At 45.3% G+C, this 13681-nt stretch overlaps 1 protein-coding gene across 9 annotated transcripts in view; it reads left to right on the top strand.

Annotated features, from left to right (window-relative positions):
- Positions 1 to 13681, top strand: part of SSH2 (slingshot protein phosphatase 2) — a 246661-nt gene that overhangs the window by 225935 nt on the left and 7045 nt on the right. For all 9 annotated transcript variants that reach the window (XM_002695677.7, XM_015458587.3, XM_005220145.5 and 6 more), the window contains 2 exons: positions 1350 to 1550; positions 10776 to 11610. In XM_002695677.7, the coding sequence (XP_002695723.3) occupies positions 1350 to 1550; positions 10776 to 11610 (1036 nt within the window). The remainder of the gene's footprint in view (positions 1 to 1349; positions 1551 to 10775; positions 11611 to 13681) is intronic.

Raw genomic sequence — 13681 nt, 5'->3', positions numbered from 1 at the left:
GTGAGTGAGTGAATGAATAGATTTCCCCTGTTGGGCTGACATGTGCATTTTTAAATTTATTGGGATAACCCCTTGGGAAGGATCCCAGCCCATGTACACTAATGATAAGAGTAACTGTCCTTTTTTGCAGATTTTAAAATGTTGATCCTACTTACAGCTGACAGATAAAATCAGCAGATCCATAAGTTTGTTCATACATTTAGCAAACATTTGAAGGCTTACTCCAGGCCAGACACTGCGTTATTAGTAGAATTAGCATAACCAAGTAGTGTTCAGATCCGAGGGAATTAGCTCTGGCATAAGACTGAGGAGTTTTGTTTGTTTCTGTCACTCTACGGGAACTTTGTTTTCTACCCCATTAAAAAAGAAGAAACAAACAAACAGCTTGTTACCCATGCCACCCTTCTGGCTGAGAGAGCCATGTGGTGCGTCACATGGTCCTGTCCAGTCCCCCGGGTATACAGCCAGTCCCTAGGTACTGCGGGGGGGTGGTGTGCAAAGTACAGGGCTGCGTCTGGGTAAAGAGGAGAGTCGGTTTCATTTGGTCTGTGCTTTCCTCCTGGGACAGAACTCTTGCTGGAACTGGAAGCAACTCCCAGCATTTGGATAAATTAGATGAATCACCACCACACCTGTAACTCAATAGCCTGCCAGCCGTGAAATGTGCCCTTGGGGCCGAGGGGACTGGCGTGCAGCCACACACAAAATGGGGTCCAGTCTCTAAACTGAAAATTCTCCTTCTGTGCTCTGTGACCAACTGTCATTGCAATTACCGTTCTGAATTTTAATTGTCCGCTTCTCCCAGTGAATCCTACCCTCCAGGGAAAACCTGTTACTTATTTTTGCAGCAGACTTTGCACAAGGTCTCACACATGGTAAATGCTCGGTAAATGTTTGCTGAACTAAACATTTGCTGAACTAAAGAGGCTTAATATTGACACTGATTATTGTTTGAATGCACCAGGATTGCCCCCCACACGTGATTAGAGGTGCACACAAGTGCACTCAGGTGGGGTGAATTACATAGCAAGAAAGTGAAAGGGCCAAACAGGAAACACGGACACATTAAGAACCTAGCTTTTCAGGTGTACTCACTCTAAGGATTTTCCTGGTGGTCCAGCAGTTAAGACTTGACCTTAACCTGCAGCAGGCTGCAGGTTCAATCCCTGGTCGGAGAACTAAGATCCCACATGCCTCACAGCCAAAAAACCAAAACATAAAGCAGAAGCAATATTGTAACAAGTTCAATGAAGACTTTAAAAAATGACCCACATTAAAAATCTCAAAAAAATAAAGATAAAATGTACTCACTATTGTGTTTTCCTCCTTATCTGAATCCCCCAAACAAGGAAACATGGATCTAAATGCCTCGTGCACTGCAAAATGGGGGTGAGTCGCTCGGCCTCCACTGTGATCGCCTATGCGATGAAGGAGTATGGCTGGAACTTGGACCGAGCCTATGACTATGTGAAGGAAAGACGGACAGTGACCAAGCCCAACCCCAGCTTCATGAGACAGCTGGAAGAGTACCAGGGGATCTTGCTGGCAAGGTGAGTTCCTTAATTGACTTGCTCAGTTTTCCCTCCTTTATGCTCCCCAGGCCACAGTGAAATGTCCTTTTGTGCACCTAGTCTTCAGCCTAATTTAAGTGTGTGATACACTTTGAAAATTGAAATCTCTATCCATCTAGTTTTTAAAAAATAAGTACCAGAACTTGATTGAGCTCAGCATGGAGTACTAGGCATTTAATCTAAAGACATTTAAAAGGTGGAAATAAGATCCCCTTATTTCAGTTCTCAATTAGGTGCAGGTTTTCATAAATACTCCTCAACATCTTCTAAGGCCAGATACAGCTGCTGTATCAAAATGGATACTGATTGCTCCCAACGTAGGGCTAGGTATAGCTGAAATTCTTAGAAAAATTTTGGCCCAATGTTTTAAAACAAGTACCTCCTGCTGCTTTGGATGTGTTTTTTCCCCGAGTGCGTGCTTTCAGTGAGCCTGCTCCAGTAATTTCAGTCATGGAACAAATCAGCAAAACTGGGATATAAGTAATCCATGTGAGGTATGAAGTTACTTCCCAGAAATAACTCGTTTTCTTTTTTAAGATCTTTCAGTCCAATGTTATATATGTTTTGCAGAAATACATAAAAATACAAAGGGAGAAATCATTTAGAAACTCCGTGCCCACAGACAGCAGTTGACATTATCTTATCTGTGTCTCGAGCCTTTTACCACATATACTGATGGATATATTTTTCTTTTTTTTTTTCACAAAACCTGTTTTTCAGCCTTACCTCTTCACTCAGTATTGGGCCTTTTTTTTTTTTTTTATCTGTAGCAGCATTTATGGAGCACTTACACTTCACTTAACTGTCACTGTTCCTCCCCCCACAGCTTTATTAAGATGTCCATTGTATTGATTTCATAAATTTATATATTGCAAACCAATTCAACCATATCGTCAGCTAACACCTCCATCCCCTTACATAATCGCCTTTTCTTTCTTGTGGTGGGACTATTTACGATCTCCGTTAGCAGCATTCTATGTTGTTGTTATTCAGTTGCCAAGTCGTGTCTGACTCTTAGGGACGCCATGGACTGCAACACACCAGGCTCCTCTGTCTTCCACTATCTCCCAGAATTTGCTCAAATTCATGCCCATTGAGTCGGTGATGCCATCCACCATCTCATCTTTTGCTGCCCTCTTCTCCTCTTGCCTTCAGTCTTTCCCAGCACCAGGGTCTTTTCCAATGAGTCTGCTGTTCATATCAGGTGGTCAAAGTATTGGAGATTCAGCAACAGTCCTTTCAGTGAATATTCAGGGTTAATTTCCTTTAGGATTGTCTGGTTTAGTCTCCTTGCATCCAGAGGACTCTCAAAGAGTCTTCTCCAGCACCACAAATAGAAAACATCAATTCAAGTATATAATACAGTATTATTAGCTGTAATCACTATGCTGTACATTAGATCCTCAGAACTTGAGAATTTCACCACTGGAAATTTGTGTTCTTTGACCAGCATCTCCCCATCACCCCCTAACCCCACTCATCCTCTGGTAACAACCACTCTACACCACTCTTTTTCTCCGAGTTTGACTTTTCTAGATTCCATGTGTAAGGGGTACTGTTCAGTATTTGTATTTCTCTGTCTACCCAGAACTAGGTCTTCAATATCTTCCTGTATCAATAAAAACTGGCTGTTTCCACAATAATTTGATAATTGGTTGTAAGATGAGTTATTAATTTTACTACATTATTTATTACCCCTTTAGTGGGGGTGGTGAAAACCACCTTCAGCAGATTCCAGGAAAAGGATTGAGATACTAAACTGAATTCAAGGGTCAGTTTCCTGAGATGCCACGTGCTGGAGTTCTGTGGAGTGCTGTATTTTGCTGTGTTTTCCCACATTGGCATGTTCTGAGTGGTTTGTTAAGGTGAAGGCACAGCTGCCTAGAAGCAGGCGGAGCTGATGCCAGAGTTCGACTCCAGTGAGTCTCATGACTTGGTCTTGACTCTTGAATCTGGGCTGTGTTTCCCCTGATGTTAAAATGTTAAATAGCCTTCCAGCCTATCCCAGCCAAAGGACCACCCTCCCACCCCCGTGGTATTGTGAACATGTGGCCACAGCACTATGGTTTCCACTAAAAACCCCTCCCACTTACTCAGTTCTTGGCATGATTTCATCCAAGCCGTTCTCTTAGGAAGCTGGGAGGATACTGAAGTCCTCCACTTAAAAAGAATTTATAGGTCTTTGGGGCCAAATTTTGATGACATTTTTAGGTCAGATCAGAAGATAGGGGACAGAGCAGTTCTTTTTGGCACAAGAAAGAGGCATCTGAAGGTTGAATGACGCATAAATATTGTATATTCCCAGACGCACACATGACAGACATTAGGCAGTGTCCTCACGTGACCCGTCGAGAGGAAGAACACTCTGTGTCCTGCCAATTTCAGTATTTATTCTGGAATCCCAGGCTACTGCAAGCTGTTGGATTGGGTTTTTCTAGCATATGTAGTTTTTCTTATATGTTAAAGGAATTGCAGAAAAATCTCGGATGAGGATAGGAAGGGTAGGATTAACCCACACATCCACCCTGCGTCTTCCCTTTCCCTCTTGGTTCCCTCCTGCCTTTCTGGTCTTGATTCACAGAGGGAAGGGCAAGCCCTGGGGAGTGAGGAAACCACAGAATTTTGAGTCAGTAGATCTGGTTTCCGTTCCTGGTTCACCCTCTTGTTGCAGCTTTGAGAATTCTCAGTTATCATCCTCACCTGATCCTGTCTATAAAATGAAAACCAAGAGCCCTAGCTCACAGCGTTATGGTAAATAAGAGTGTGTATAATGTATGATATGTACTGTTAAGGGTTGTTCAGATGTGATTCTCATCACATGCTTCCTGCAGGGCTACCCAGAAAACACATATGCATGTGCCATTTATTTCCTCCAACCACTGCCTCCCACCACCCACAGACACACTCACTCCCCTTGAAACTGGAATGGAAGTGTCCTGGAATTGTCTGTATTGTGATGTTTCCTGAATTTTAAAAACTGAAGTCTAGTGCTGGGGTGTCACTTAGGTGACTTTGAGCTGCAAGTAATAGATGGTCTCCATCAGTTGGGAGTCTCAACAAGAAGCCGCATACTCAGATTCGGATTCTATGAGGAAGACTTTTTAAAGGGACTGATTACAAAGGCCTTAAGACTGTAGTGGAATCAAGGAACTTGTATCAGCAGAGCTGTTTGGTAATAGCTTCTGGGCCCAGAGTAGGGGGAGCAGTTACTAGAACCTGGAAGAAGACTCCTGGAGAAAAGACCCCTTCAGAGAGGCAGCAGCCTTCAGGCAGGGGCTCCAGCCAGCCAGCCAGAGTGGCCCTGCGGGTAAAAAGCTAGGAGAACAGTGGCCTGCCTCCACTCATCTCCCTCCAGTCTTCTGCTGGGGCTCCCCATCAGCCAAACCCTGCGGAAGTCAGAAGACAAGGGGCCACTCGAGGTGAGCCATAGGTCAGTCTCCAGGGCAGAGAGCAGACTGGGAAGTGGATCAGCTGAAGCGTGGATCAGCAGGAGTACACACTGGACACCCTGCCCAACGCCCAGCTGTAGGTAGTTTAGAAAGATTTACCATCTCTTGTAGCAGGAAGCACCCAAGCAGACTGTATAATGGCTTGGGGTGGCATCAAGGGCGTCGGTCGGTGCTCTCTTCCTGCTCTCCTTTCCCTGGCTAATGGCTTGGTCCTTGAATTTGCCTTATGACTCCAGACAGATGCCACATTTCCAGGCATCTCTCTAGAAGTTCCACAGCATCTGGCTGAAAGAATGGGCATTTCAACCAGAAGGGAAGACCTTTTGCAGAAGCTCCCCAACAGTCTGCCACCCACTCCACCCCCACAGGACCATTGACCAGGACTGGGTCATACTCCTAAAACTAATCAATCACTGACTAGGAAAATAGAATTTCCTGGGCTGGTTAAAACAAACTCACGGGGAATTCCCTGGTAGTCCAGTAGTTACTACTCCCTCGCCCTCACTGCTGTGGCCTGGGTTAAATCCCTGGTCGGGGAACAAAGATCTCACAAGCCACATGGCCAAAAAGATAAAATAAATTCACGTTCACCCTCTGGTGTTAGGGAAGTACCACATTCCCTGTGGGACTTGAACACTCAAACCAAATTGGGCCTCTGCCAGTAAGGAAGAAGAGGAGGAGTGCCTCCTGGGCATATATCTGCTCGGATGTGCAGGCTATGATGTTTTGTCGGGAATACAGCACTTGTAAAGCTACCTGCCAAGCTGACAGCCTAGTGGGTTGGGCCTCAGAGAAGCTTGCTTACCCAGCCCTAGAGACCTGCTTCAGGGTCTGTATGCTTAGAAGAGCAAAGAAGGAGAAGCCCCAGAGGCCTGTGACTGTCTGAAGCTCTGCCAAGCCTTGTGGTTCGGTAACCAAGAGAGGAAGAGTCCTTGGGAAAATCCCGAGGACTCACTGTATTTGCAAAGAAATTCCATTTCCTGTCCAGGCACTCAGACATCTTGTATTTCACATCTTCTCCCAGGAAGCATGCCGTGGTTTTCCCACAGAACTAGCAGCCTGATCCTGGCATTGTCAAGCCGCATTGGTTGTCTAGAGTGGCATAGGGTGCTTAACTTGAGAGGGCAACCCTCTGTTGGAGGGTATTAGCTTGGCACTTCAACCCCTTGGCTAGAAGAGAAGTTTAACAAAGTGATAGTAGGCCCCTGTAGTGATTTATGAGGTGGTTACAGTCTCTTAATCAGGATATGAGAATGTAGACCAAACAGTGAGAGTCCCTGTGAAATTCAAGGGACTTTTTACATCTTTCAGCCTGTCTTTAAGCCTGAGGAAGGCTAATATTTCATATTCTCCTTTAGATCTGAAAGTGAGGATATTTATCACAAAGGTACTGACTGTTCATATCTAATTTTATGTTTTCTGTTGTTATAGCTGGGGATAGGAGTGATGCAGGAGGAGGGGTGTATGTGTGTGTATGTGTGTTGAAACCCTCCATTAAGCTACCAGCAACCCTGTTTGTTATCCTGGACTCTGATCGTTGAGGTATCTGGCAGATTTATATTCCATTCGACAGGTTCAGCTTTCATGTATCTGCAAGCTGGACCATGTGTCTGAGATATCAGGTTCCAGCATATAAGGCGCAAGGAAGAAAAACTGGATGGTGGCCAGGGGGAGTCTGTGACATGGCCTCATAGCTGTTTTGACTCTTTGAATGTCCCTGTCACCAGGGCCAGAGAAGATAGAGCTGTCTTTGCTGGTGGAGACATTAGTCTAGTTAGCTGGCACACAGTGGTCAGCCAGCAGGAGGGAACCTGAGAATGAGAGGACATGGATTCCTGGTCAGGTGACAGCCAATCACAGGTAGAGTTTAAAGGATTTTCTTAATAGCGTTTCAGTGAAATAATCTTGGAGCATTTAGGACCATGCACAGCTCAGAAGATGCTCAGCTGATGGTTTCTTTCCCTCTTCCTTCTCCTCTTCTCTGCAGACTGCCTAATGCCCTGAGAAATGACTATAAACACTTTGATTTTACTACAACTGATACTCCTTTTTTAGCAGTATTTTCCTCTACATAATTTTCTCAAGAGTTGGTACTTCACCAAACATGTAACAATAAGAGGCTTCCCAGGTGGCACAGTGGTGAAGAATCTGCCTGCCAGTGCAGGAGACAGAAGAGACACGGATTTGATCCCTGGGTCGGGAAGAAATAATTCCCTGGAGTAGGAAATGGCAGTCCACTCCGGTATTCTTACCTGGAGAATCCCATGGACAGGGGAGCCTGGTGGGCTACAGTCCATGGGGTCACTAAAGGGTCGGACACGACTGAGCAACTAACAGTAAGAAAAAGTGGAGGCAAGAGAATGGGATCTCATATGCATCCTGTCGTTTAGATTTCCTTCTTGCTCACTTACTAAGTAAAAGGCCAAATTCCTACCCAGAATGACCCAGTCATTTCACGTGTGTCAGTGTGTTTATATGAATCCAAATTCAAGTCAGAGGCCACTCAGGGAGGAAAAGAACCTGAGACTTGGTTGCATCATCCAGGCCACAGACCAGCTCTGAAGTTCTTTTTGACCTTGTTTACTTGTTGCCTGGGGCTTCCCTGGTGGCTCAGATGGTAAGGAATCCGCCTGCAATGTGGGAGACCTGGGTTCGATCCCTCGGTCAGGAACATCCCCTGGAGAAGGGACTGGCTACCCATTCTAGTATTCTTGCCTAGAGAATTCCATGGACAGAGGAGCCTGGCAGGCTGCAGTCCATGGGGTCACAAAGAGTCGGACACAACTGAGCAACCACCACTTATTCACTTTTTACTTGCTGCCTACCTGGAGCATCAGCTGAGTATAAATGTTAACAGTTTAAAGTAACAAATATGATCTAATATCTTATATCTTTCCCTACTGATGGAGTATTAGAATAAACTGGCTTGCAAAGAGGCTTCACTGGGAGGCAGTTAGTGTTACTGAGTAAAATTAACAATGCACACGGGCCCTGTGACCCACCTTTTCCCCTCCTATATGTAAACACCTTTGAGAAACCAAACGGCACCAGGCACAAGAATATCCACAGCAGTGTTGTCTGTAATCATTCGTAGCCCAAAACTGCTGGTCAGCAGGGCAGATAAATAAATTGTGGCTTACTGTCTACACTATAAAATTATAGCTACATTGATGAATCTTAAAAACATGTTAGGCCCCCCCAAAAAAAAAATTTGTAGAAGAATACACAGTATGATTTCATTTATGTAAAATCCAAAACGTGCAAACCAAGCTATGTATTATCAGAGCAAAACGTGATGACACAATAAGGAAAAAGGAGGGTGTGATCAGCACAAAACTCAGGTCACTGGTTACTGACCTCTGCACTGGGAGGAGAAGGATGAGAAGGGGCCACACGGAACAAAGGCTGTGTCTTGACTGTCAGAGACCTGCCTGCCACTCTCCCTGCAGGTCCTACTGCAAAAATGAAAAAGGCGGCAGAATCAGACTTATTTTTGGATCAGGATTTTTCTCTCTCCTTTACAGGAGGTGTCAGTATAATTCCAGAGCTCTGACCCAGTATTTTCTGATGATTATCTTCTGCAGGAAGGGAAGGAAATCCCTGCTGGGTAAAGCAGCTATGATGTCAGCCACTTCCTCTGAGACTGGCCCTGTTTGTGCCTATTAGCATAACATCCGTCTCTCATTGGTTAGTGACTTACAGGCAGTTCTTTAGAAACATGCTTTGGAGGGTTCTCAGGACCAGGAAGATAACAGTTGCCTGGTGACTTAAGCTGTTGTTTATTATCAGGGTGAGAATAGCTCCTCCCAGAGATAGCCTTCCCAGTGATCTGTCTGCATCACAGGAGTCACCCCACCATGGTGGTTGAGAGGACTTGGTGCCAGTTTGAAAATCCTCACGATAGGCGAAGAGCAGAAACTGGAGAACACAGTCATTATTTAGGTCAGGAAACAGAGTGTCTCGATTGAAAAGAAGGAACTTTAAAGCGCAGGGGCATCTGTTGGTCGCGAAGGCCCCACCTATCCAACCAGTTCGCTGGCCCCCGCCCACCACCACGCACGCATTTGGGATGTGTGATATGTTGTCTCCTCCTAGGGGTAGCTGGAGTTCGTGCAGCTTGGGAAGGGTGAAAAGCCTACCTCACAGCCAGCTAATTGATTATAGCTGTCTTCATAAACAATTGACCTGCTCCCTACCCGGAAAAGCACCCTTCTGCTGGGCAGGCCTGAGTCAGAGAGAGCCCCACCCAAGCAGCCAACAGGCGGGGGAGCTGAGAGCAGGTGCAGAGCTGAGAACAAACAGGGGTTCACATTAGTGCAGGCGCATGACTCGGCAGAGATTCACGGGCAGCCGAGGCAGGTATGGCCCTGTGCCCTGAGTAAGCTGTCCTGGGCTGTTTCCCATTCCACCCTGAGGTGAAGTAACTCTTCATCCGCCTGTGAGTCGTGGAAACCGCACCCCCAAATGCCACATTTGGCGACCTGTTCCCTGGGCCAGCCACAGGGCCACCTTCCTCTTTTTGATTGGAGCCTTGGGAACTGTGCTTCCCTGTTAGAGCGGGCTTTGAAATGAGATCTCATCAGACCTCCTCTCCACAAAATCAACCACAGGATGGATGTGTGTGTAGTCTTTTTGCTTACCTCCTTTTCCGGGGTCACTTTAGCTTGGTGATTTTTATCCAGATATCCTTATGAAAGGGGCCTGTACTTTATGCTTATCTTCTTCCTCTCTGTTACCATCCTTCATCTCCAGATTTACTAGCCTCATCTTTGCCGCCACAGTGAAAGCTCCAAGTCCTAACCACTGCACCACTAGGGACCTCCCTCATCTTTGCTTTCTAATTCAAGAAAGACTGTCACCCTCCTCACAGTTCCACATCAGTGATGAATCCTCTATCGCTCTTTATCTCATTATGAGGACTTATGCTGGGCTCCATTGAAGTGTTTCTCTTTGTATTATTTGCTGTTTGTTTTAGTTTTTCCCCCCAGTTATTAATACTAAACATGCTCATTTTAAATTCACAAATTACAGACATACTACAGAGTGTAGAATGTAAAGCCCTCCCCCAAAGTGAAAGCCCCGCCTTCCTCAAAATAAACCCTGTTACCAGTTTAATGGTGCTCCTGCAGATGTTTTCCTACATTTATTCTGACATGGGAACTAAATGTTCCAAGTGTGTTCAACATGCTTTTCGCTTAATAATACACCCTGGACATCGTTCCATTGAAATACTGACTCTTTCTAATAGCCTCATAGCATGTAAGTGTATGGACTGTAATTTAAATAAATTTTTTTGGTGCCATAGTGTTAAACATCCTTTTATATATATAGCTTTGTGCACTTACGTAGTAGTATTTCTCAAAGTAAAAATTTTAAAGGGAGAGTTGCTGGTGAAAGGGTTAAATTTTGAGAGCTCTTGCCAGATTTCATCCTTTGAAATTCTACAGTTCACACCCCGACCAACCATGTATCATGAAAGTGCTAGTTTGCGCAAACCATCATCCACACTAACTGTTAGCAACCATCTCGGCTCTCGTAAGTCCGATGTAAAAAGTCAGATCTCATATTCATTTGTCTTTGTTGTTGCTTTGCTTTGTTTTTGTTGTTTGCTCTTAGTAACATTGAGCCTCTTTTCAACTGTTGATTGCCTACTCCCACTGGGCGTTAACAGAGCATCTTGCGGGATAAGATTTACAAGGGTATTGATTGTTTTCACAAATCAGAGTAAGGCATTTCCTATGTGTGTCCTCCACAGCAAACAGCGGCACAACAAACTCTGGAGATCGCATTCAGATAGCGACCTCTCGGACCACCACGAACCCATCTGCAAACCAGGACTGGAACTCAACAAAAAGGAGATTACCACCTCAGCAGACCAGATTGCCGAGGTGAAGACCATGGAGAGCCACCCACCCATCCCTCCCGTCTTTGTGGAACATGTGGTCCCGCAGGATGAGAATCAGAAAGCCCTGTGCACCAAAGAAAGAATGATCTGCTTGGAGTTTACATCTCAGGAATTTCACGCCGGACAGATTGAGGATGAATTAAACCTAAATGACATCAATGGATGCTCATCAGGGTGTTGTCTCAATGAACCGAAATTCCCTCTTGACAACTGCCATGCATCCAAAGCCTTAATCCAACCTGGAAAGGACCCAGAAATGGCCCACAAGTTCCCAGACTTAACTGTGGAAGATCTGGAGACGGACGCGCTGAAAGCAGACATGAATGTCCACCTGCTGCCCATGGAAGAGCTGACATCCCGCCTGAAAGATCTCCCCATGTCCCCGGATCCTGAGTCACCAAGCCCCCAACCCAGCTGCCAGGCCACAGTCTCAGATTTCAGTGGAGATCGCATTGACTTTTTCAGCGCTCTGGAGAAGTTTGTAGAGCTTTCCCAAGAAACCCGGTCCCGATCTTTTTCTCATTCAAGGATGGAGGAAGTGGGTGGAGGAAGGAATGAGAGCTGTCGACTGTCAGTGGTGGAAGCAGCCCCTTCTGAAGCGACCACTGATGACCAGAGAAGCAGCTCTTTGAGTAATACTCCCCACGCATCTGAGGAATCTTCAGTAGATGAGGAGCAGTCAAAGGTAAAGACTCTCTTTATGGTTCTGTCCCTACTTTTGTTCTCTGTGAAGACAGAATATTTGGGATTCTTCACTCTATTTTTGATACTGATAAAGACTGAAGAAGGCGATATAGGAGAGACAGTCTGGCTGTGACTTTCTGGGAAAACTTAGGGTTTAAATATAGTTATATTTTTTAAATCAGTGGCATTTCAAGGAATTTATCTTTCCAGGCTTTTGGTGTCATTAGAAGTATTTCTGAAAGGGGATGAGGGAAGAAGGGATTAGCCAAAATGCATGTCATCCCAGAACAAGGAGAGGTCCCCCCTGGACCTCTGCAGTTCAGATCATATCTCCCTCTCTCAGCAGGGAGGTGCCAGGGACTCACCTGCTGCCTGAGTGAGACCCGTCTCTCTGAGAGGATGGATTTGTTTGGGGAAGTTCTTTCTGCTTCAGAAAATTCAAAGACTGGACATGTATTAATAGTTGTTGGTGTAGCAGCTAATTCCCATGCTGAGTTCTTGCTATTGATAATGTGTCTGAATTGTTCCTCATCTTGCCACCCTCTGGTATTCGAGAATTGAGAGATGGTTTGAGGAAATAATTTAAGAGCAGACAGAATCCCAAGATTCTTCTCTGGCTGATGAGTTCCTTTGAGCCATCTCAGACCAGGGAGGGGAACGGTTATTATGTGTCAACAGTTCTAAGACTCAAATTAATTATTATTCTCATTTTGACTTGGAAATTGGGTGGTATCTTAAAAACAATGGTATCTTAGATTGATAATGGGAAGTAAATGGTGATCAATTTGGTTTAACATAAATGAAGTCATTTAATGATTTCAATGGAGCTGACTAGAGTCTTGACATCTCCTGATATCCACCTACTTAAATTTACCACCTCATATACGCCTCATCTTTCTTCTCTCTTCTTAACCAACCCAGGGCAGTTGTTGCCTCTGCTTCTGTCTTCTCTTCTCCCCCAAAGTTATGCCTCTATTTCATTTCTACCGGGAGACCAGAATGCCCAAGCTCACCTTTGGACTAATGGGTGCAGCAGCTCTGACAGAAATAGCTTTTCTGCAAAGTTCCTGGTCATATGAGCGCTCTCTCCACAGCCCCTGCACCATACTGGGCCCGCTGTGGCTTCTCTCCCAGCTTTGGCAAGTTGGCCTCTGCCTGATGTCCCAGCACATTTCTCCCAAAGGCATAACTGGCCTTGCTAGTCTGCACTAGCTCTGACTCTTATGAAGGAGAAAGACCAGAACAATTCCTAGGGAAATACTGTACTTTGAAAATTTGCAAAAATGCTGCCAAAATAGATTGAGGCGCAGAATGATGTTGCTTTAAGAGACGTCCAAGGGCCATCTCTGAATTCTGAGATTCTTAACTGTTTTACAGTAGGGCTTGATTTCACACTGGCCAGTTTTCTTTGGCTTAGTTCTAAACCCATGTGGGGACTTGTAACTGGTGGAACAGTAAAATGTCAGTCACAGTTTCTGAGTGTGCTCAGGTATGTGGCTGCATCAGCCACGGAAGGAGCCCCATGAAACATAGGAATTGTGCTCACATGCTGGGGTGCGGCCACTGGGAGAAGCAGGGGGAGGAGTGGATGAGAGCTGGCAAGACAGAGGACAGAAGAGAGCAGTGAGACTCCAAGTCAGACATCCATCTCCCTCAGACTCTGGGCGTATGTAAGGCGGCCACTGAGCCCTTCAGTGGAACTCTTCCCCTTGAACCAGATTAGGCTAGAAGTTGATAGGCTAGAGAGGAAAAGTTTCATTTACCCCAGGATGGCCTGAATCTAGAAGGCTCAGGGTCTTCAGAAAATAAGGATTATAGGAGCTTCCAGGGCTACTTACTGTTTACTTTTGGAGCAAGCTATTGGAACAGAATCCTATTTGAGCAAACAGAACAAAAGTTTAATAGGCAGTGACACGATGTATGACTAATTTTGTATCTCTGCCTTTGGTGAATCTGTTCTTTTCTTGTACCATGAAATAGAGCGTAACCCCAGGCAGAGGACAGTTCCAGGCACCCCATGATTTGTGTCCTCAGAGCCAGAAGGTTCTCCTGGAACCTAGTGAGCAATCAGT

The sequence above is a fragment of the Bos taurus genome, chromosome 19 (genome assembly GCF_002263795.3).
Source record: "Bos taurus isolate L1 Dominette 01449 registration number 42190680 breed Hereford chromosome 19, ARS-UCD2.0, whole genome shotgun sequence".
NCBI lineage: Eukaryota > Metazoa > Chordata > Mammalia > Artiodactyla > Bovidae > Bos > Bos taurus.
Note: the sequence above shows the minus strand (reverse complement) of the source record. Positions and strands in the feature narration are given on the sequence as shown.